The sequence below is a fragment of the Peromyscus maniculatus genome, chromosome 3, assembly GCF_049852395.1.
Source record: "Peromyscus maniculatus bairdii isolate BWxNUB_F1_BW_parent chromosome 3, HU_Pman_BW_mat_3.1, whole genome shotgun sequence".
NCBI classification, from domain to species: Eukaryota; Metazoa; Chordata; class Mammalia; order Rodentia; family Cricetidae; genus Peromyscus; species Peromyscus maniculatus.
In genome coordinates, this window is record NC_134854.1 from 11,980,001 (window position 1) to 12,004,000 (window position 24,000).

The window sequence follows — 24,000 nt, forward strand, 5'->3', positions numbered from 1 at the left end:
CTCTACGGGGGCCTTAGTGAAAAATATCCCACAAACTTTCATTAAACTGGAGTCACTCAGCTGATTACTCTAAGTTTCTGTGCAAACATTAGCTGTGTGAAATAATAGTATATTCTTTTTCACAGTCTATGTATCTGACTACATTATCAGGTGGAGCTTAAGTCTCATATTTTTAAGAGAAACTGTAGTTTTTGTTTTCTATAAGATCTCATTTTCCCTTGGAGATAAGCTCTTTAAATTAGCATCATATATAATATAACACAGATATGTGATATGCATCTTAACTGAAATAACAATCAACAAAACTGGCTACAAAACATGATGATACTTTTGAAAAAACATTTGCTAAGAAAAAAAATAAGTCTATTTGTCAGTATCTTGTGATTGATCTGAGTCTTCTGGGCCCACCACATGCCTTTCTATTTGTGATTGGTACTGCTACTGCTTCTTGAGGGGCTCAAAGCGGGCTTCCTTTTAATATCTGTAAACCTATCACAGAAAGATATTCTCCCTGGCTTCAGCCGCAAGGCAGTGATTTGTGCACTGATAGGTGTACTTTGTTTAGTGTCCCGCACGGTGTAGATTGGATAGATTTTGTAAAAGATAGCATTACTTTAAAAGAAACATACAATTTGACAAGCGATTGCATTTTACTTTCATTTTATTGCTGTGCTTTTCATCACAGTCATTGTTTTCTAACTGTCCCTAAATTGTTCATTTTCTTAGTCTGTTACATCAGTACAGCTATTTACTGTTTATAAAGCAATATGCACTTACAGGTTTGGGAGATGGTTTGGGCTCTGAGGGTCGCATGTGCAAGTGGGTCATCATCGCTTGAAGACGTTCACGTTCTTTAGAAAGCTGTTAAGAAAGGGTGAGATCAGAAGCGGTTTAGAAATGACTGATCCAGCTATTTTATTGCAGTGATACATCTTATCATTGAGCTTGTCTCCCAGTAATGATTCCTGCATATAAAAGCCTGGGACGAGAAACTTAGCTGGAGGAAATGCAACTTTAGCCAGAGAAGGAGAAAACTTTTGTAGCTTTCCTTATGTTAAAGGTCAGGGAAAACAAATAACACTTCATCTTTTTGTCAATAAAAGAATTGAGGTCACAGTTGCCTCGACAGTAACAAGTTACCGAAACCATAAATTAGAAGGCCCATGGTGTCTCTTTAAAGTCCTGTGGACACTGTTAGCAATGGACTAGTGCCAACAGCTGTGAAGGGGTGAAGGGTTCTCAAAGCGAAGTGCCTGCCAGGATTGTCTACACACTTCATGCATTCCCACCGAGGTCCAGTTAGTGCCCCCTGCAATCTGCCATCATCAATCTAATTCAATAGAGTGACAGAGACCAGGCAGTGTGAAACGCTGAACTCTGCCACTGAGTCTGCATCTACACTTGCACTTGGTCTCATTACAACTGACGGACCTTACTTTTCCATCAGTCAGACACAGCAGAAAAAGAGAGAGAAAGAAAGAGGCATAATTGGTCACACTGCAGACTGCATCATCAGCTGACCTCTCATGTTTTAGTCCACCTTTTAGCAATGGTAAACAGGTCTACCTAAAGCCTTCTGTGCTACTATGACGACGACGATGCATTTTACATATCCTTCATTATTTTGCAACTCAAGCATTTTTTCTTCTCATGGAAAAAAGCAATAGCATGATGGATTGGAAGCAATGAAAGGTGTAGGAAAGAGGAGAAAAACCAAGGTATATGTTTAATTAAACAAAGCAAAGAGTTAGTTTTGGGAAGACATTTTTAAGATGATGTAAGAGAGGAAGCCTTAATGGGGTGACAAACCATAATCAAAGTAAGACCTGGGATGTTAAAATTGCTTTCTGATGAGTTTTACAATTTCTGTTTATTTTTGACAAAACTCTGATTTAATGTTAAGTTTGAAAATAAAACTTCAATAGTATTTATACAGTACCTATAACACCATCTGTGACACGCATTCTTTGCCATTATGTTAGCCAAAGATAAAACTAAGTATTGTAACGTCTTAAGTTCTAAGTACAGTAGACATAGAAATGAGGCTATTCTTCAGGGTAGTTCATTCACGTTATTAAAAAGAATGGCACTTTGGTTATAATCTACAATCCTTTGGCACAGGGGGAACCCAGATTAACTTGTGTAAAGACTGTTTGGGCAACAATGTCATATCTTATGAAATTTGGGTTTACAGTGTCATGTCTACAATGGGGAAACTATAGGTTTCACTATTTGGAGGATATTCAAATATATACAACAGGACCTAAAACTTATATAGGTCCAATTGATAAGAACATCAAAGTATAACAGTCCACCCTGTTATCAACTGTTGTTATTAAAAATAAACTCCATGTATCCGAACAAGTATAGTGTTACCAAGACACACTGATGCAGCCAGGAAAATCCAACACTTGCTTAGTACTCAAGTTAACACACCAGAACTCAGAGAAAAGTGTGCTTTAAGTGAGCATATGACATACCTGTATTTCTAATTGTTGTACCACCTGCATTTGCACTCGACATTGGGCAGTGCTTCGGTCATCCAACGCATGCTCATTGTTAAGGTGCCTGTGAAACACAAGACACAAAACAGAATTATAAGTGCTACCTAGTGCAGTCGTATGTGCTTGATTTAAAAAGCATTGCCTCTTCAAGGAACTTGTAGATTTTTCTGCAATTGGAAAGCAGAATGCCTTGAAGCCATAGAGAAAGAAGGTGAATGTGCTTCAATGTTCAGTGAAAATTTGTGTAGTACAAAGAGACTCTTCAAATAGCTAAAATGGTCATTGTCTCCAAGCTTATGTTATTACAAAGACATTTCTCCATCCACTTACAGGGCAGAAGTAGAAATCATGATGTATTTCACAGACTTTTACCATTTTCTCTGAAATGAATATCATGTGAGTGTGTGCGCATGTGTGATAGGCAATTCTCGATTTCATTTGTATTAAAAAGTTTGTTGTTTGCATGTTGATTTTCTGTGAGAAGTATCTTATACCATCATGTGGTGTGAATTATGAAAAGGTGGCTGATTTTTTTCATAGAAACATCCATACCCACAATCAATAATAATTTTCCATTACTATTACATAAAATACATTGAAGAATCAGAATAAAAATATTGATGCTTCATATAAATTGGGACATATCTCTGACATATATAAACATGGTTGAAGAAGTCATCCTAATGATGTGACTCTCATCTTAACATGCATGCTTATTGTTTTATATGAGGGATGAAGGTGGGTGTCTCCAATTCATGGTATCTTACTGTACCAAAAATAAATGAATACAGCAGCATTTTTGAGAAGCAAAGAAATATTCAATAAAGTTTGCTTTGTAATTTATGATATATTATTTATTTGATGGTTTCCTAAATTAAGAAAGTAACTTCAGTCTACTTATGCAATGGGTAAATGAAGACAGCAATTTGTGAGCCACAGAAAGGGAAAAGATATATTGAATAAAACACATAATTAAGAATTCATATAATTACCTCTATATATTACAGTATTAAGATAGTTCAAAAGCATTTCTTATAATTCTAAGCATACTGAATTCACGAAATAATTGTGTTCCTTTTTTTACTTATGCTTGTTGAAGTGAATTAAGCAGAAATAATGCATGAACAGATGCATATGCAATACAATATGAAGACTTAGGGTGTCAGTGACTCATAGCTAACTTGTAAATAAGTGAGATTATCTGCTAGTAGGTCTATGTTCAGACATCAGAAACCTCTGCTCCTTTCCACCCCAACTTTGATAAATTAGGCCAGTTTGTTTTAACACCTTCTCTCTGATTATAGCAACAGACCTCCATGCATCTTGCTGTAATTGCCAGGCTTGGCTGATGATAAACTGTGGACTAAAATAGTGAGGTGGATCAGGTCAAGCTAGAGTTGTGTGCCCAGGGTACATGAGAGTTCCTTCCCACCCCTCCTGTCTGCTCTGACTCAGCTTCTGCAAGATCTGCTACAAACGTGTCTGTAATGAGGGCTGGAATCATTCAAGCTCTCTGGGAAGAAGGCATGGAATGTCAGAGTAAGTCAGGGGTTAGTGAGCAGCATAAAATGTCACTAATTTCTAATAAACAAGACATCATTAATAATTATTCTTCAAAGTTTCGTCCACCAAATTTTAATGAACAATGAAGCAAAGTCCTAGCAGTATTAGCACAATAATTTGTTGCATCTTTAAGGTTTGGTATTGCTGTGTTTTTCTGAGATATATTTTTTTTCCACCATGAATTCTTGAGGAATACACATAATTTATCCTGCAATCAGCCTAAAAGATGCATATTTTTAAATAAGCTATACATAAAGATTAGGATATAAATAGAGCATAGAAGATAAATAGATGATGTGGTTTTATCTGAATAGGTATATTCAATATAACATATATTTTTGCATGAAATCACTTTTTAAAAAGAATTTTTATACTTGTTTACTTCTTAGAGATAATTAACTTATATTTATAGAACCAAGAAAAAAGCACAAAATGTTTGCATTATATACTTGGGTTTTAGAGACCTATTCAATTTATCTCTGCAGCTTTTATTAGAATAGAGACTGGAGACTACAATAATAGTCAATGAGGTTTTGTCTTGATTGAATTTTTCAGTGGAACACAAAAGAACCTTGCCATTAAAATAGTCCTTTATTCTCCTGTATGAAGGCGAAAGGTTTTTAAAGTGTTGTGATGTTCAGTAATGAGCCTCTATCTAAATTATCATTGGTGACAAACTCACAAAGCACTTTTCGAGGACACATAGTTATGAAATGCCACGGCTGCCACTTTCTTTCCTGTAATTATAGGCTAGCTTGCAGCCCTTCAATGATCATTTATGGAACAGCCTCCAGTGGATTACTGAGAACTTGAAAAACACATACATACCTCTGCCACATCTCCCTTATCCTTTCCTCGCTATTGTTTACCAGTGATATGTAAAATAATGGTGCCTATTCATTCCCCCTACTTAATTATGCCAATCAAAGTACAGAAATAGTGTCGGATATAAATACAAAGCATTAAGACCAAATAAATAGGCTAAGCATTAACATTAAATTATGAATTTATGTATTTATGACTATTTTGTGCTCAAATTATTCTCTTTTATGTTTTTATAACCATCTCAGGTACTACATATTGCTGTTCAAAAATTCTCTATGATTTATAAATCAAGAATGAGATAATACTGAAAAATGAGAGGTTCGGTGGATTTTTGCAGTCAGTGCCTAATTGCTGTTTCAAAATGCATATGCAAAGGGACATTTCATTAATCATTTAATCATGTCCCTCGCAGGAAGTTGGAACTAATGTTGCCAATACCCTTTTCATATGAATTCTCCATGATACCATCTTATGCAGTTGATATATTGCCTATGTCATAAATTATGGGTTCTTACAAAGGACCAAGTGGAACTGTTATCCCAGAAGATGCTTGTTAGAAAACCTTTATTAACTTTCTTGTTTAACTTATTGCTAGTTCTATTTCACAGCTTCATCCTAGCCAACAATAATGCTTTCTGGTGGCAAAGGTCTGTAAATTACCCATGCAATCACTAACACCATTTCACAGGCCTGCTCTACTTCTACTGGTCTGCTAACAAGGCGATTACACACAAATTACTGAATGCCTATGAAATATTTAAATGCATTCTACTCTACTATGCATTAATAAGAGCAAAGCAAGCTCTGGAATTCTGGTTAGCTCCAGTCCCTAATGTCCCCTAATGAGCCTCTTACCGAGACTGCAGTTCAAACAGAGAGGTGAAGAAAAAATGCAAAGGGGGCCTTCAGAAAGCCAGCACTGAGCAAACATCGTGGGAGCCACTTCTAATTTATGGGTCACTTTATAGCTATATTGATTTTTGTTTTCAAAATGGAATAAATGATGTGGTCGACTGACGTTCTTTCAGAACTGCATTGCTTCTGTGTGCTAGCTAGGTAGTGTGAACTATGGGGGAAAACATAAACAGACAGTGAAAGTCTTTCTAAAAACAATTAAGCAAACATTTCAGGAAGACAGAAAGTATGGGGGGGGAATCTTTGCAATTTATTTAATCTACAATTGCCTTCAATGAAGCCTTTATGGTTACAGACGCATGTGTTAACTTCAATTATACACACTGCAGATTAGCAATTCAATTTTAACCTCTAGATTTTTTCAAATTCATTTAAAGTTATATAGCATTTTATAAGCTAAAAAGGGGGATGTGCTGAAATTCAATTGTCTCAGAGACTGTTCTAACAAAATGTTTTACTTGCACATCACTGGGGGTTGATTTATTTTGCATCAAGCTTTTTATGTTTAAGCACTGACAGGAGTTTAAATACAAAATGTTAGCTGTCACTATTCATTTAGCTGATTACGTGAGATGCCTTAGTTTTGAAAGATGTGGGCACTGTCACCAAAAGAAACAACATTCTGACAAGTTCAAAGAATGCCTTCTTGAGGTCATAATTTTGTAGCCATGCTGCCGAGTGAAAGACAAAGAAATAGACAATACACTCTAAGTAAGAACATAAATTTTAGAGTAGTTGGCTGCAAGAGAAAGGAAACAAATTTTCCACTAAATAAATGAATCTGTTTCCACTGCTTTTTCTCCTGCTTCACTACAGTATCCAGCCTCAAAGCACCAATCACCAACAGTCTTCATTCATGTTCATTGTTTAATTAATCTTTAGAATGCTGATAGGCACACAGAAAATTTAAAGAATACTAGCCATTGTTACTTTCACAAAGGACAGTATTACTGGTGCTGCATCCCACACCATGTTTTGTTTGCTGGCACCTGTGCAGGCAAGTTCAAAACACTTGTCTGCTAACTGGAATGCTGCACTCTAAACCTTTAGGCTTAGGCTTTGAAAGTCAATACATCTATATTCAAGCTGACGTCGGTGCAATGGGACGGTAATTAATTCTGCAGTCAAACTACACTAAAGTTTTGTCAGATGCGATTACACTTTGACATTTATAAGACAGTAACAAAGAAGTAGTATTAATGCTTTTAGTGATCTAGTGAGATCCTCAATTGCTGGTCAGAAAAAAGAATGGTTAAGTTCTGTCAATTCTCACTTTCCAGTAAAAATTTACAACTTTCTACTGAAAGATGTTAGCGTAGACCTTGTCCTGTATTTCTGATTATCTTCTATTGTCTTAATCTGTATTAATTTTCATTTTTTGCTCAATAGAAAATTATACCCTACATGTTACTAAATATGTAGATAAAATAAAGTTCCTGAGTTCAATAACATATGATTTCTGGGAATATATATATATATATATATATATATATATATATATATATATGATGACTGAACTTTTTCCTGAATAAATGAAGTACTTTCTTAATAACAAATATTATTTCTTTTCAAATTTCTCATATATCTTTAAGAAAAAGATAATACTAGCTCAGGAAATTTGTAAAATTAATATATCACTTCAGTGTAGTATATTATCAGTAACTATGAACAAAATTTATCATGGACCTTTAATTTGGAGAATTTAAAGCATATCCTATAAAAATGAGGTAAAAGGAATACCTTAAAATCTACTGTCATTAGATCTGTTATTTCTATAAAGTTAATGGCTAGAAAAGCAGTCAATCTTTGAAACCAAATTTGATATGTAATTGAAACAAAATGTTTTCTTAATTGTAATTTCTCCAATTAAAAATAAAGAAACCTGTGTGAATATGAAAAAAGACCATGGAGGATAAAATAGGAGTTCATATTCACCCACTTGCTAGTGATAAAAATTAAATACTTGAAATGTGTGAAAAATGCACTTCATGTGTCATAAAGGAAACTGTTCTAAAGGAGAGGTATGCACTTTCTCTTAGAAAGTGAGCCAGATGTTAAGTAAAATATATTTAGAGCAAGAAAATACATATAATTAAGTAGTATTATAAATTCGGTTTTCATTCCTATGACACAGCATCAGTCACCTTAGAAACTATCCCAGTCACAGCAGATGATACACAGTAATGATGGAGATAAAATTATGAAAGTATTGTTAAAATAATTTACACCTCTACATTTTTTGTTTCAGCCAATTTCTTTTGGTAGTAGAAAAGTTCAACAAGGCTACCTAACAATTTTTAAATACCCTCCTTGCTGGGAATAGTATAATAAATTTCACACCCAGAAAAATGGCAGCTCACAGTTGGTCTGGTGTAACAGACATGTAAGTTTTCATTTGAGTCCATTTCTAAAGAGCCGTTGTGATATGTGAAGCAAATTTTCTCTTAATTGGTCTGAAACTATGAAAGGTTAAAGAAAATCTTCATGGAAGTCTTCCTGTAATCATTTATAAAGGTATTATGATACCAAGTGCTTGCCTCGTTGTTAGGGAGCTTTGGCTCAGGACTCTGCAGTCAGTCTACCATTTGTAAACACATCTTTTTGATGTTTCTGCCAACATCCTGGCAACAAAGCAGTGCAATTTCAAATGAGCTAATTAACTTAATTGTTGATGAAGCATGAAACAGTTCATTCACCCTGTTAGCTGCACCATGACAACACAAGAGGCTCAGCCTGTGAAGTTGCTCATCTCCATAAACCTGTCTGCTGCTCTCTGTTCAGATCTTTCCTGTACCAATACTGTGCGCAGAAAAATCATTCATGAATAGAGAATGTTCTCATCTGCAGAAGAACCCCTGAAGAAGCCTCAAAACTAAAATACTGTAGGGAGATATAAAGGATGCACAAGGTTGGATTTTATGCTGGAGGAATTACATAAATCTGTTTTCCAAACATAGCATCATAAATGGCATAAGGTAACAAGGTGAGTGAAATGTAGCTGTTTCTTCAAATGTTAGACATCACTGATTTTCATTTTTGATTCTTGTTATTAAATGCCATTATTGAAAGTAGAAATACAAAGTCTGCCACTTTAAATAAATCTATAAAATATTCCTATTTTATTACATTTAGAGATATTTTATGCTTACTTAAATCTTACATGAAACTATCATTAGAAATTTCAATTTTAAGACAGTGCTCTTTTACAAACCTGTCTCACCATCATGGCAGGCTCATATTCCCATTGATTCAAAGCCTTCGAAATAATTTGCTAAATACTTTAATAAAAAGATGACTATGACCTGTTAAGACTCTTGGGTTGATTTTTCCAGCCCACTTGTTGAAACAAACTGAAAACTGAATGTGTTCTAGGATGGATTCATCTTTTCATTCCTCCTTCTTTTGTTTACTTTACAGCAGTGTGCCAAAATTACCATGTAATCTGCTTCCCTTCCCAATGAAAACTTAAAACCTACTTCAAAAACTGTCCAAAATCTTCACATATGCTTTCACAGCCTGGCCACTTGCAAACTCCATGGCCGTAGAGAGTGTGGGAGGCTCCAGTCTCCTCATGCGACGAGCTAAAGCAAGAGAACACAACGTCAGATTCATCTCAGAAAGCCATAATCGTTGCAGGCTGCTAGCGCCTGTCAGGTTACGATCAGTGACAAACAGGTCAAAACAGGTCAATTCAGCTCAGAGCAGTCAGAAAAATTTAATCGTTCTATTGAATAGTTCAACTGCCAAGGCTAGATGATGTTCCAATTAGAGGAGAAATAGAGCCAAAGATGACTGTTAATAAAGGAGGAAAAACTAAGAGTACTGTATAATATCATATGCTAATCCTGCCATATGACCTTACTGTAACATTTTACCTCTAAATAAAAAAAATATATATAACCTTATGTTATGGAGAGGGAAAAATGTATTTTAATGAAAGTCAAATGAAAAATCATCAGAATACTTTCGAAATACTTCTTTAAAAAGCAATATGAACATTAGAACCTTTTAAACTAATATTCATGTGTAAATGTACATACAAATATTCCTAGTGGCTACAGCTGATTTGAAAAATCCTGCTTTGGAAAGGTATCTATTATCAATATCCTAACATAATTATGGCAGGCCTTTAATAAGTGGTTATTATATCAGATAGAGAGATCCTAGAAAAACTAACCTATTTCTGAAGTATATAATCATCAAATTAATCTCAATTAAAACAACAGCATGAAAGCATCCAGAGGCATATCATTCTGTAACAAAAACTAACATGAAAACCCACATGTGCTCAGATGAATGCCGGTCTACTATTTTAAACAGTGCTGCAATTACTTATATATTTCTTTGGAAAAAAAATTATGGCCAAGTATTTGTTGCATTTAGGCAAATATATTATTACATGGCAGATAACTACCAATCAATTACATGTTCCATTTGGGAGCAGGGCAGTCTGTGTATGTAAGCCACTTCATTATAAAATTCTGTACCTAATCTTTATGTTTTAAAACCAACTTTTTGTTTTTAATGCTTTATGTAAGTTATTTGACAATAATTGATTTGATTTGGAAGTGATGTGTTTAAGAAAGTTGAATTAAGTCAGGAAAAATACCTTGTTTTTCCTTTTGGAAGGGCAGTTTTGACATAGCTAAGATGAAACACTAAGTTGGGAAGTTATTTCACACAATGTAACATTAGTGACAAAAGTCAAATTATTCTCCTGCATGCGTTTTCAGTTAAATTTATTTTTAAAAACATCAATATGTGTTCATTTTAATATATTTATTAATCACATCATGCCACAACAAGAAAAAGCAACTCTGATCATCCATATTCTGGATTACATAATGTTCAGCTACTTTCTAATTTTTAAGTACACATTTGAAATGTGAACTAATATGTATATATTAAGGAGAATATGCATGTATGCACACATATTTAATTATTTGGAATTTAAAAACTGTTTTTCTTAAAATAGTGAAATGTTCTCATAACTCTTCAGGTAACTCACAATATGTTATTCAAATCCATCAATACAATCATTCCCTGCATACGCAGGGAAAACTTAATTTCTTTTGGCATGCTCCCCAACTATATCTACTATACTGGTGGCATTTAAGGTTCTTTTATAGTTTAAAATAATAAAAGGTCAACAATAATGATTTCTTCTTCACTTGCTCTAAATATATTTTTGTTCCTGTTAGGTGTAAATTATCGTTTCAGTTTTACCAGATTGTGGAGATGAAATACGGATGTAAGCAGAGAGAGCAGGGGAGGAGATTTACCTGTCCCGCCTTGCATTCAGAACCGAAGACTGTCCATTCACGATGGAATGATGTGGTATTGGTGGTGATGCTTTGGAAGTGGTGGAGGAGGTAGTCGAGGAGGAATTGTTAGTTGTGAGGTCTAGCCCTCCATGCTTAATGCCATTGTCTTCCATACTGTGGACTCCAGTCACTTCTTTCCATAGCTGCTGAATCTCAGCAGGACTTAAGCCAGCTACAAAATGAAAGAAAGCCCCCTGATATAACAGGTAACATTGAACATGATGGCCACGTATTTTTTGAAAGGATTAATGCTATCACCAACATTAATACATGAGAAAAACACTTTTGTACCACCAATACCAAAGATTTTTAATACCAAATAAAAAGTTCTCTATTTAAAAATAACAATTAGGAAGTAGTACTGAGGAGAACAGTGTTGGGAAATATCTGGTTAATAAAAAAATCTATATATGTTCTATTTAAAAGTTAAGTGTTCGGATTTGATTTACAGTTAGTATTATTAATGAGATGAGATTTTATAAATAACATATCAAAAGAAATGAAAAGCAAAAAAAATAACAACCTGATCAAGATCAAATAATAACATTCAACTTGAGGAAGGGGAGAGGGAGAAGGAGAGAGAAACAGAGAGACAGTCAGAGAGACAGACAGACAAAGAGATTTAGCAATTATCTGGCCATAGAAGTCTTTTTCACAGAGGCCAACTTTGTAATTGAATTTCAGTTTAATCCTGAATAAACCAATATGGTTACCTCCATGGTTCATTTAAGTAGATGACATCTAAATCTCTCCTTCAGTTATTACTAGTTGATAGAAAACTCAACTTCTTACTTTAAACAATTTCCTGGATCAGATGATTTATTTATTTATTTATTTCAAATTTTATTTTACAATACTATTCAGATTATTTATTTTTACCTCCTCACAAACAACAATGGAAATAGAAAAGCTTGTCATGGTCTTTAGATTTTGACTGTTACCTTCAGATATTTGAAATATCTTAAATGACCGTTGTTTACAAAAAGTGCTTACATGTGATCAAAAAGTTTAAACACATTAAAATTGCAATTTAAATTTAGCCCCCATCCCTAACCCAAATATTATCTCCAATTGATAATCACTTGCAATGGAAAATTAAGTTTATCCAAGGTACACTCTCACCAGGGAAACAAACCACTTTTAAGGGTAGACCACATGCCCAGTAGTAGATGGCTTATTCAAAGGAACCCAATGCCAGCTTTGGATGTTCTTTGTCTCATAATGTTGTGCCAGGGCATTTTGTGTGTGTGTGTGTGTGTGTGTGTGTGTGTGTGTGTGTGTGTGTACATGCATGCAACTGTGTGCATTTCTTGTACTTTTTCTTTGGCTCTTTATTTTCTGCTTGTTCATTTTGTACCATTCCAATTTGTTTTATTTTATTTTGTTTTGTTTTATTAATCCATAGATGCTTGTTTTCCATCCACGGACAGAAAGTTTGTGGATCTGGATGGGGGGGATGGTGTACAGAGATCCTGGGGGGAGTTGGGCAAGGGAAACCATAATTAGAATGTAGTGTATAAAAATTAATTTCAATAAACAAAAGTAAATAAATAAATCTAGGCAGACGGACTTAAATGAGTTTGCTATTAAAATATTTTATTAGGAAGAAAATATCAAAGTAACTAAATAAAAGCCTAGTGAAGGAAGTGATACTATCATTTTAATTACAGTCATTTATTGAACATATATATTCTGAAGTTTTATCAAATGCTTTATATTCATGAATTCAGTGAACCTCACTGGTGGTCAGGACTCATAATTTACAGGTGATCACAATGTTCACTTGTCAATGGCCCTTAGCTCTAAATGTTGTGCTCTGTAATACTATGTGATTCTACCTCTAATGTAATATAATGCTGGAGTAATTGGCATCTCAACCAATATATATCTAAACCAAAAGCTGTAGTGATGGCCATCTGTCAAAGGATGTGTGGAGAAATGTTCGTAGGAGGAGAAGGAAAACTAGAGCCAGAAAATAGAGATGCAGAGGAAGAGAGTGAACACTCTTTTCTCTAGCCATGTGTATGAAGAAGTCACTGGTCTATAGATAGTGATAAATAGCCAGTAGCCAGAATTCTCACTGGTCCAGTTGTATGTAACTTCTTGCCAAATTATACCTCACAGTGGCAACACTAAATTGCTTTGCATGTGATAAGTTCCAGATATTGTCAGTTTACCCAAAGCTATCATTTTGGTAATTCTGGATCCTTAATATTTGAAGGCACAATCTCAGATAATAGGAAAAACATGATAATCTGGCTTTCTAAACAATTTTGGAACAACCTCATTTTCTGTTTTTTTTTTTTAAAGTGTTTTTCTAATGATATATGTCCTTTTTGTTGTATAGGAAACTGTTTTATACAAAAATCAACTTTGCTTTAATAGTAGCATTAACTCAGAACCATGAACCTTTTTTGACCATAACTTTTTATGACCGCTCTGAATGTGTTAGGCGTCCTAAGAGCACAACCCCAGAAGGAAAGCTCTTCCTTTTAGCGTCTCCATTTCTTCTCTATGCCACACTGCTGCTTCCGTGTCCCGTCGCCCATCTACAGCATAGACGGCCCCAACAGCTTCATGCTCTCCTCTCACTTTCACTGGACTTGAATGATATGAATTTGTTCTTCATATAGAAGCCACACATGATCGATTTCAAGGTAAATTAGATCATGTCCATTCTCATGCAAAGCCCCCAGGAGTCAGTCTGAATGGTTAGATACAAAGCAAAAACAAGCAAAGAAAAAAAAAAACAAAAAAACAAAACAAAACAAACAAACAACAACAACAACAACAAAAAAAACAACCAACCAACTGAAAACCTAACCTTTCCTGTGGCCAGAGGCATTGGTCTTCTTCTTTCTCTTGCCTGCCCTCAGCTGTCACCCTCTCCATATTTCTTCACATTGTCACCATCTGCTGCCTTTGCAATGCTTCAAACATTCACTCCTCTTCCGGCCTCTGCTCTGGCTATTCCCAGAGCCACAGATACTCTCATTGAGGACATTCCCAAGGATTTTTTCCTTCCCTTCACTTAGATGGCTTGAAAAACAACTCCTCTGAAAATCTTTGGCCATCGTAGCAACCAGTGTCTTCCTCCTCCTTGTCTTCCATCGTTCCTCAACTGCTGGACTACTTTTATTTAAAGAATGTTAATTTAGCTTCTAAAATTATGCAAAGACTGGTCTGTCCATGGAGCTATGTCTCTGTGTCTCTCTCCACTCTATCGTTGTCTTCTCTCATGCTATCTCATTGCCACAGTGTCACTCGACTAAAGTTTGTTTGACAAACAAGATCAGGTTTTTCTTTTTGGCACGTTCCACTGCCTTGAACAGTGCTGGGTATGTCCATGGTAAAGACAGTTGATGTTCTTGTTTGCAATGGAATAATATAGTTCTTGAAGACCTGCCGATTACCATATTGAAATTTGGTTGCCTTTAAAGAGTATCTTATGCACAAGCATTGCTGTAAGATCAATGTCTGAAGAGCTACAGATGCTACTGGTGAAATCTAATGTACACTGAGTCACTAATAACATTTGGCATCCTTATTGATGACAATATTTTGAGAGAATACAGTAGTTAATGATGTTATTAATATTTAGTTTATGATATTTGTTAGTAATTTGGTATTACTATTAATACTAGTATTAATTTGCATTTTGAATGATTTTCATGGCACTATTCATTTGTATAGAACTTACTGATATCCTCATGCAATGAAAAGCTGACAAATGATAGGAGCTTAGTAGGACCCCAAAAAGGTTTGATGACTAACCTACTTACCACGCAAGCACTGTTTGTTACTTAAATGCAGAGAAAAAAATGGTTCTCAATTATTAGAGAGAAGTGGCACAGAATATTACAAGTAAGGAGACAGTGGTTACCAAATGAACTGGCCTATTACCACAGTCTCAGGTTATTAAAACAAACAAACAAACAAACAAACAAAAAACATGCACTGACCACAAGTCACATCAGCAAACCACAGTTGTGGAGGTAGGGTTCAGATTTAAGTTTCACAGTGATTCGAGAGTCTGGATCACCCTGAGATGAACTTCAAAAGAGAAACTATTACCTTGCTTTTCAGACAAAATTGTTTCAGCTAACAATTGCTTAAACTCTTCTTGATGGACACAAAACAATCTATGATTATTAAACCATTATCCAGTCAGTTTGTACAGTTGATAATGTTTTATGAGTTTGGAAGTCTTGAGGTTATTTTTCCCAACTGTAACATAAAGTTCAGTTAGACAGTGCTCTGCTGGTTCACAGTCCTCCAACCCTGCTCTTCTGAGGATTCCGTGGCTATGTGACGTAAGACTCATGGCCTAAGTATAACAATTCTGGAATGTCAAGAAACAGAGTAAACTGGACTCCTTTTTAAAATCTCAATGTTTTCCCATAATATTTGAGAAAAATGATAAACACATGCTACAATCATATTAATTTATATTAGTTTTAATAGTAGGTAATGGTTGAAGCCCGACAATTGATATATAGCTCATGTCCCCAAACACAGGAGTTCTATTTGACACTACCAGGTTAGCTTCCCAAGTCTTTCAAACCTTGGCAGTTCTCAACTGAGTTCCCTGCTGTAGAGCCCTTCTGCTAAAACATGCCTCCTTTGGCATCTCTCTGTATGTCAGCTGTAACAGACACCATAATTTCATACTGTTCTATGCACTCACTGCAATAAGAACATCTAAAGAAAATTACTACACAGTACCTCAAACCATATTTACTAGTTTTTAGGATGGTTAGAAATAATACTGATGAGTGGAGGTACTGTGTCCCTATTGGTGGACATTAGGTAATTTAGTTAAGTGACTGCAGACCTGGGACAAGGTACTTGGTACATTCTCAGGTCATTTCCCACATGACTACTTTTCAGCACTTCTTCCCTGGCCACTCTGTCTAAATGTTCATCTGTTCTGTATGTTTTCTTCAATCCAATCAGAAGAGATTTTTCAATTTAGATAGAACATTAGTGTCCTGGCAAGCATATTCTGAGAAGCAGCAGATTAGAATGTTAAAGAATAGTAATCAAATTTTATCTTAAATGAAGATTATTCAGTTTCTTTAGGCCTATGTCAAAGATGCAAATAAGTTCTAAAAACCTCTGTTAACCGTGTAACTTTAAAAGTCCATGACAACAGAATGTTGGGAAATGTTTTTCTACTTTTAAATGATAGCTTGAACTTCGTTCCTTTTCACTGCCAGTCATACAAATAAACATTGGGAAAATGTTTTATCAAGACTCAAGTCAACACAAAGAATCATTAACTAACTGAGCAGCTTATCATGGAGCAGGGAAAGCAATTCAATGTTAACCCTTTGCTCCTTCATTCTGAGTTTCTGGAGCAAATACAGGGAGCCAAGAATCATGTTAGGAGTTAAGTACAATCTGATAATTCGTGCACAGATTTTACAACCTTGGTGTGAGCAAGTGGTCGTCCTTATAAATATTATATGTATACTTTTTACATTAAAATAAGTGACTTTTATTAAAATTATTAAAATAATGTCTTTTATTCTTCTGTGTTCAGGAATAATTTTTAACTGTTAACTAATTTTTTAAGGGCTGAGGAGGTGGCTTGGTTGATAAAGTGCCTGACATGACCAGGAAGATTTACTTGGGTTTTGGTCCTCAATTCACATATAAAAAGCCAAGTTATAGGCTGGGGTGATGGCTCAGTGGATAAGGTATGAGTGCTCGCTCTGGAAGCATGGTGACCTGAGTTCAAATCCCAGAACTAACATCAAAAGCCCAGTATGGTTACATAAGTCTGTAACACCAGCGCTATGGGAGGTGGAGGCAGGAGGATGGCTGGGGCATACTGGTCACTAGCATACCTCCAGGTTCAGTTAAATAACTTTTCTCAAGGGAATATTCTAGAGAATGATAGTGCAGGGTACTTGATGTCCATCTCTGGCCTCCAAGTGTGCATATGATTGTAAACACACACAAACACAGAAATACAGCATACATACACAGAGAGAGAGAGAGAGAGAGAGAGAGAGAGAGAGAGAGAGAGAGAGAGAGAGAGAGAGAGAGAGCTGGGCATGGTGAGGCATTGCTTATTTGTAACCCCAGCATTGGGCAGTCAGAATAGAACTAGGTGGATCCCTGGAACTCACTGTCAAGCCAACCTAGCAGACTCAATGAGCTCTATGTTCAGTGAGACCCAGTCTCAAATACACTCACACACACACACACACACACACACACACACACACACACACACACACACACACTCAAATACACACACACATATATATGTATATATATGGAAGAGTGAGACTAGTAAAGACACTAGAAATGGCCCTTTGACCTTCATGTGCATCTATACACATGGGCACACACACACACACACATACATATGCCTTGACATCTGCACACATTCATATGCAAGTACATATTGCATGTATATATACATACATACCAACACACAAAAATATTAGGATACAGTGTAAGTCTACTATGAATATTTAACTAAATAAATGTTATTTAATGGTATTCTGCAAATTTCTAGGGTTACTTACAAAAGCAACAAAAGTTTGGTAGACATATATGTATCATTCATAGTCTATTAAGTTGGCATTCAACATTTGAATTGAAATACTTCTATGTACTTTCCCCTTTTTAATCTTAATATTTACATTTTGAAAAAGTATCATATATACATAACTGTGTTGCACAGAAGAGTCTATACTAAAAGAGTCAATTCTCCACCAGTCCTGACTTTTTATTCCTAATTTCCTCTCCTAGAAGACTGATCAAATGTCTGAAGTATCTTTCAGAGATCTATGTCTTTGCCTATAGTCAGCCAAACAAAATATAGTGTTATGTATATTAAAACCAACTACTAGTGTAATACTCATCTTTCATATGTTTGTGTGATCAGAGGTGCATCAATTATACACTTTGTCCAAATGCCAAATTCCCAAATCTAAAACATAGGTATTTAGTTAAGATTAAGACCCAAGACAAATATATCTACTAATGGATACAGGCATTCTCTCTGTCTCTGTCTCTGTCTCTCTCTCTGATAACAGAGTGAGAAAGAGTTATAATTTATAATTTTCCTACTCATTTATCTAGACTGTATATTTTTGAAGTCTGAAATTGTTTTTTAGTTTTCCAGGCAAAGACTCAAAACTTGTCAAGTAGAATATTCTTAAGACTTATGAATTAAATGGAATTACATGCACTTTAGGCTGGGTTCTCCCTTGATCTTGTTTATCATGTATGGTGTTCAATCTCAACATCAAAATCTACTAACTAAACAAATAAATCTCTTTTAATATAACACATGCTAGTTCCTTAACCAATTCTGCAATAACTCAAAATACTATATAATATCAATCTTTCTTATTTATACTTTCTAAATTAATTATACCCAGTAATCCTCTATGCATTTAATTATTTGCAAGATATTTTCTATGAATAAAATAATTAGAAGCAACCTTTTTTTCTTTTCTTAAGACAGACTCTATGTAGTGCTAGTCCAGAATTCACTATGTACTAGGCTGACTTTGAACTCACAGACATCACCTGCCTCTGCTTCTGCTTCATGAGTGCTTGGATTAAAGGTGTGAGCTATCATGGCAGAGTTGATTCTGGAACAAATATAATAATATTTTAATTTAAGTAACTGAAAGAATTTTGTAATATTAATCTCTAAATAAAAACTATTTTGGTATTTGAATAATAATTCTGCTTGGTGGTTATTGCTTATATTTTTTTCTATTGCTGTTATATTTAAACCTTGGATTTTGATGTGAAAAGCAGTATGTTATGTTTGTTTATGCACATTGTTAATTGAAATCTTATATCTTAAATAACTTATACATTTATAAAATAAGTGGAGTGATATAAAACTTTCACCATACCTTTCTATCCATATACAGTACTAACAGATTTCAAGACTCCCAGTGCATTCTTGAAACTGTGGATAGCACCAAAACCTATAATTTGATGCCTTTCCCACCTCAACTAAGCAGTTATCACTCATTATTGCTGTAAGTTTTGCTGCGTGAGCTGTGTTAGGAAAATTACCTATCAGAGTTTCATAGATAGAACATTAATTTTCATAGTAAATCTTAACAACATTACAATACGACTTTTACGACTTATTAGGACAAGTTTCAGCTTTTTTTTTTTTTTTCACTTAGAGGAAACAACTCTCTCCTCCCCTTCAGCATTTTTGAATCACCAGCATCACTTGTTTTGTGTGTTAGGGTCATTAATAATTAAAATAAGGGTGTAGAAAACACAAGTACTAGGAACTCACAACAACAAATCTGATACTGAGGAGGGATGAGTGAACAAAGGATGGGTAGTGTGGATGTGGACACTACATAGATATGCTTGACAAAGGTATGGTCGACAGTGGTAGGGTGAAATAGGATGCTGTGAAATTTCATCATGTCACTCCAGATGCTGAACAATTTAAAATTATTAATTCTTTCTGGAGTTTTCTATTTAATATTTTTTTTGGAATACAGTTAACTTCAAGTTACTAAAAGTAAGAAAAATAAAATTTTGAATAAAGTCAAAGTCAACCTGTGAATATATTGTATTCCAAAGGTAAATTTTATCTTATGTTAAAAACCTATCAAGATGGAAATACCTGCACAATTTCTTCTTGCTAATGAGTAGGCCATGGCATCAGTTCATTATACAACACTGATAAATAAAATTATTCATTTAGATGCATATTGTTCATATGTTAAATAGCTTTATAAATCAGTATAGTTGAGATTGATTTACACGTTCACTATTTGTATTTGGTTTAAGTTACCTGCTGTCACTCACTCTACATACAACCTATGTACATATTTGGAGATGTTAATTTAGTACCTATTTTATATTAAAATCCAGTATTATAATACTATTTATGACTTAAATGCTTAAAATTTAAAAGAGTTCATGTTAAAATGATGAGATATATAACTTTACAGAAAAAGTTCTACAAATCTCTTCTATTAAAATTACAAAGTGCTATTTCTGATATTTATATACATTTTATATAGTTTCAGAAGTTATAATTTAAATTAGCCAGATGAAGTTGTGTTAAATCATGGAAATAAATAAATTATGCCATATTTTTGAAGACATAATGAGAACATCATCCATCACTGTACAGTAATTCCATTTGGTTCTCATGTGATTACTATTCATGGCCAATCAATCAACAAACCAAAAGTTCAGTGCAAGGTGAACTGAAAACTGATAATGAAAGTATTAAAATTATTTTACCTGAAATAAAGAGTAGCTAAGACAGATGACTTGGGCCTTATACTAACCAACAATTGCTTCTTTACTTTTTTCTTACTCTGATTTTAGATTTCTACCATATTAGTACTATGATATCATAGTTGTCCCTCAGAATGTATGCCCAGTAGACATCAAAGTCTGCTATACTGGAGATAGATAGATGCATAGATAGATATATAGAAAGAAAAAGAAAGAAAGATGATAGATAAATAGATAGATAGATAGATAGATAGATAGATAGATGATAGATAGATAGATAAATAGATAGATTGATAGATAGATTTATATATATTCTGAACACATCCTTGAAAGTAACACTTAATGCCATGCTAATATTACACAAATAGTTATTAGACTATATTTTAGTGGCAAATGCTGAGAAATAAATCTGTACATGCTCAGCACAAATGAGTTTTATCCCAATGTATTTTATTATAGTTGGTTGACTCCATGGCTATAGAATCCTGGGTCTTAATACCCACAGTTTAGAAAAGTGGACCATTCCTTTCCTATGGCTGGTTGGTATTAAACAAATTCAGCCTGTGTTTGAATGATGGGTCTTAAAAATGATAGTTTTCACATTCAATAATTAGTGACAATGTGAAGAGGACTGCAGTTTCTGCTCCTGATGTGGTCTCATCAACAGCAGTGGTCACAGCAACCACTGAGGTTGAGGCCCACAATTGTTCAATTTCATTACGTCTCTTTCATCAGAGGGATATTTTTTTGTGGCTTCATGCTTTTTTCTTAACTATAAATTTTCTAAGTAGATGTTGTTGCTTGTGCTTGTAACACCAGCATTTGCAAGGCTAAGGCAGAAGGATTGCTCCTAAATTCAAGGGTAGACTGTGCTACAGAGTGAAATTTAAGCCACTATGGACTACAGAGTAAGACCCTGTCTCAACAAAGACAAAGTAAATAAATAAGGAAATTTTCTGCCCAAACTAAGCTTTGCTCTTAGAATCCTTCTTTTCCTGAATTCCTTAATTGTGTACATTTTAGTTTTCCTAAGTCCTTTGAAAAATAAAAGTATAAAAAAATGTGAAAAATAATTCTATACCAAACCAGCTCAGAAATAAGAAAAATTTTCATTTGAAAATGACTGGGATGATTATAAAATAATAAATTGCCTTGCTTGATGAGAATTTGGCTGGAGTTGGAAAAAAGCTAAAAATTACTTTAAATAATAAACTTTCTTAAAGAATTTCAAAGACAATACTAAAGTAAAATCATGATAAATCATGATTTAGTTTTGAGGAGATTCTAAATGGAGACTTTTTTAAACTTTTATTAAATTTAAAAAAACAAGGAGATAAACTAATTGCTTCTATTTGGGTATAGTTTTTATCAACAAATAATTGTTATCAAGAAAATCCATGATTGTACTGAATTAATTTATAAATATCCTCTGTGATTCTTATTTTTTCATTTGTCCTCTGATAATATTATTTTTCTAAAGAACCATAATTAATGAATGGAATGTTTATTTTTCTATGATGATATTGAAGTTTATCCCACTTCTTTCTAGAATAAGTCTGAAAACTGGGCCTATGCCCAGACTTTCTTTCAATAAACAAGCTTTGTCTTCTGGGTTCCCCAGGAATGCTTTACACAAGTGAATTGGATCTCAAATTAAATGAAAGAGGGAAATTTGGGGAAAGGTAGATAAAAGGAATAGTAATTTGATAAATAAAAGAAAATGTGCATTATAATATTATTAATTTTATTGGCCATCAAACAATGGTCATGTACAATGTAAATACTGGATTTTGCTTGTCTAACTTCCTATTAAACTGTTCTTGCCTTTTTTGGGTGTGTCCTACAGAGTCAGTTATGTGTGTGACAAACACTAGTATAAGATAAACTCCTCTTTGACAGATATAGTGAACCTGAACTAAAGTTCACTTGTATAAATGAACTTTGTCACAACAAAATCCAAATGCAAATTAGAACATCCATTCACAAAGATTAATGATACTTGACTTTTACTTGAATTGGGAATTTTAACCATTGTTTATCTTTCTTCCTTAAACTTCCTTCTTCGAGGTTGGGAATAGTGCACATATATAACTACATTAGAGTACACTCAGATGTCGCTTATATGGAAAACCAAATTAGAGTATGGTCAATAGCATTTAAAACTATAATTTACATTGTCAGTAGAGTGAATTGGGGAAATGCTATTATTGCAATCCCATGACAAATGCTGGGCTTCCTACAGCACAGAGCTTGCAAATGCTCTACAGATAACACACAGCTTGTCTAGTCCTTGTGATTTCAGCGCCACTGAACCTGTGTTTTCATCAGCTGTCCACCAAACTCATTATCAGCTCCTGGTAAATGGAGTACTGCCACCCTTCCTAAGCCATCCATTTCCCTGCATAGCTCCCTATGTATTCAGTGGTACTTGAATTGTTTTGCCTTATACATTACTCTTGCCCATAAAACTAGCTGACTTGTATTTAATATTTAACAAAACACTTGAGATAGTTTTACTCTATACTTGAAAGCAGTGTGTAGTAGAATTTCTGAGAATATGGCAAGTGTGTCATGTGACCATCACAGCAGTCATGCTTCAGCTATTAACTTGAAGGACATAAGCCAAAATACCTCAAGGCGTAAGGTGTATATCTACAACAGCATGAATTGGTAGAAAGTGCAAGAGCAGTAATGAAGTATTTGCAGCATATCCTCTATACCTTGAGGCAGCGACTGGACAGGAAGGGCGGCTTGGCCTGGTGGGATAGAGATGAGGCCCTGACGCTGAAGGCTGAGCAGATGCTGCTGCTGCTGCAGTTGCTGCATTTGGAGAAGCTGCTGCTGGAAGACAAGCTGCTGGGCCGCCAACTGCTGCTGCTGCTGTTGTTGTTGCTGCTGCTGTTGCTGCTGTGGGTGCCAGAAAACCCAACCCAGTCAACAGCAGAGAACAAGGTGCACACAAACCACTCTCACACACAGAAAGGCATGCTGCTTTCTTGGCCCAGATGTGTTCTTGATCATCCCATGGTCAAAAGTCCAGAAGCCAAATGTGAGCAGCTTCTAGGTATTCAGCTACCTGCTTCTTGGAAGTTAAACAGTATCAGGGAACTAAGGAACTTGCACTAATGGGACCAAGCAAGGTTTAGAGACAGAATCTAACAAAGGTTTAGATATTTAGAAACCAGTACATCACAGATGACTCGAAGTTTATTTAGACAAAAGGAATAACGCTTTATGGAACCGATCAACTTCCACAAGACTTTCACTTTTCTCCAACTGAGTAAGTTTGATGTGTGGAGATCCAGGGATGTGGTCTCTAGCGATCTATTAGTAAACTTGGATGGAGCTACAGGACAGGCATATTAGCTCTCTCTTTTCCTCTGTTTCTTTCTTTCTTTTTTTTTAAAATACATTGAAGGTGGAATTATGTGCAAGGCAAAAATGTGCCCTTATTATAAAGAAAAGTCTAACTTCCAGTTTTGTGAGGCATTAGCAGACAAATCAGAGTTCTTTGGACTCGGGAGGGTAGGAGATGGCAGTCACACTTCAGAGGAAGACAAGCTGTGTGCAAGACCTCTGCTTTTCAGTTTGGGGAAAAGAAACTTCTGATG

General features: G+C 34.8%; 1 protein-coding gene across 10 annotated transcripts in view; it reads right to left on the reverse strand.

Moving 5' to 3' along the window:
• Nucleotides 1-24,000, reverse strand: part of Foxp2 (forkhead box P2) — a 532,232-nt gene that overhangs the window by 34,901 nt on the left and 473,331 nt on the right. For all 10 annotated transcript variants that reach the window (XM_076566185.1, XM_076566194.1, XM_076566190.1 and 7 more), the window contains 5 exons: nucleotides 23,110-23,296; nucleotides 11,090-11,303; nucleotides 9,284-9,388; nucleotides 2,481-2,568; nucleotides 778-861 (listed from right to left, as the gene is read on the reverse strand). In XM_076566185.1, the coding sequence (XP_076422300.1) occupies nucleotides 778-861; nucleotides 2,481-2,568; nucleotides 9,284-9,388; nucleotides 11,090-11,303; nucleotides 23,110-23,296 (678 nt within the window). The remainder of the gene's footprint in view (nucleotides 1-777; nucleotides 862-2,480; nucleotides 2,569-9,283; nucleotides 9,389-11,089; nucleotides 11,304-23,109; nucleotides 23,297-24,000) is intronic.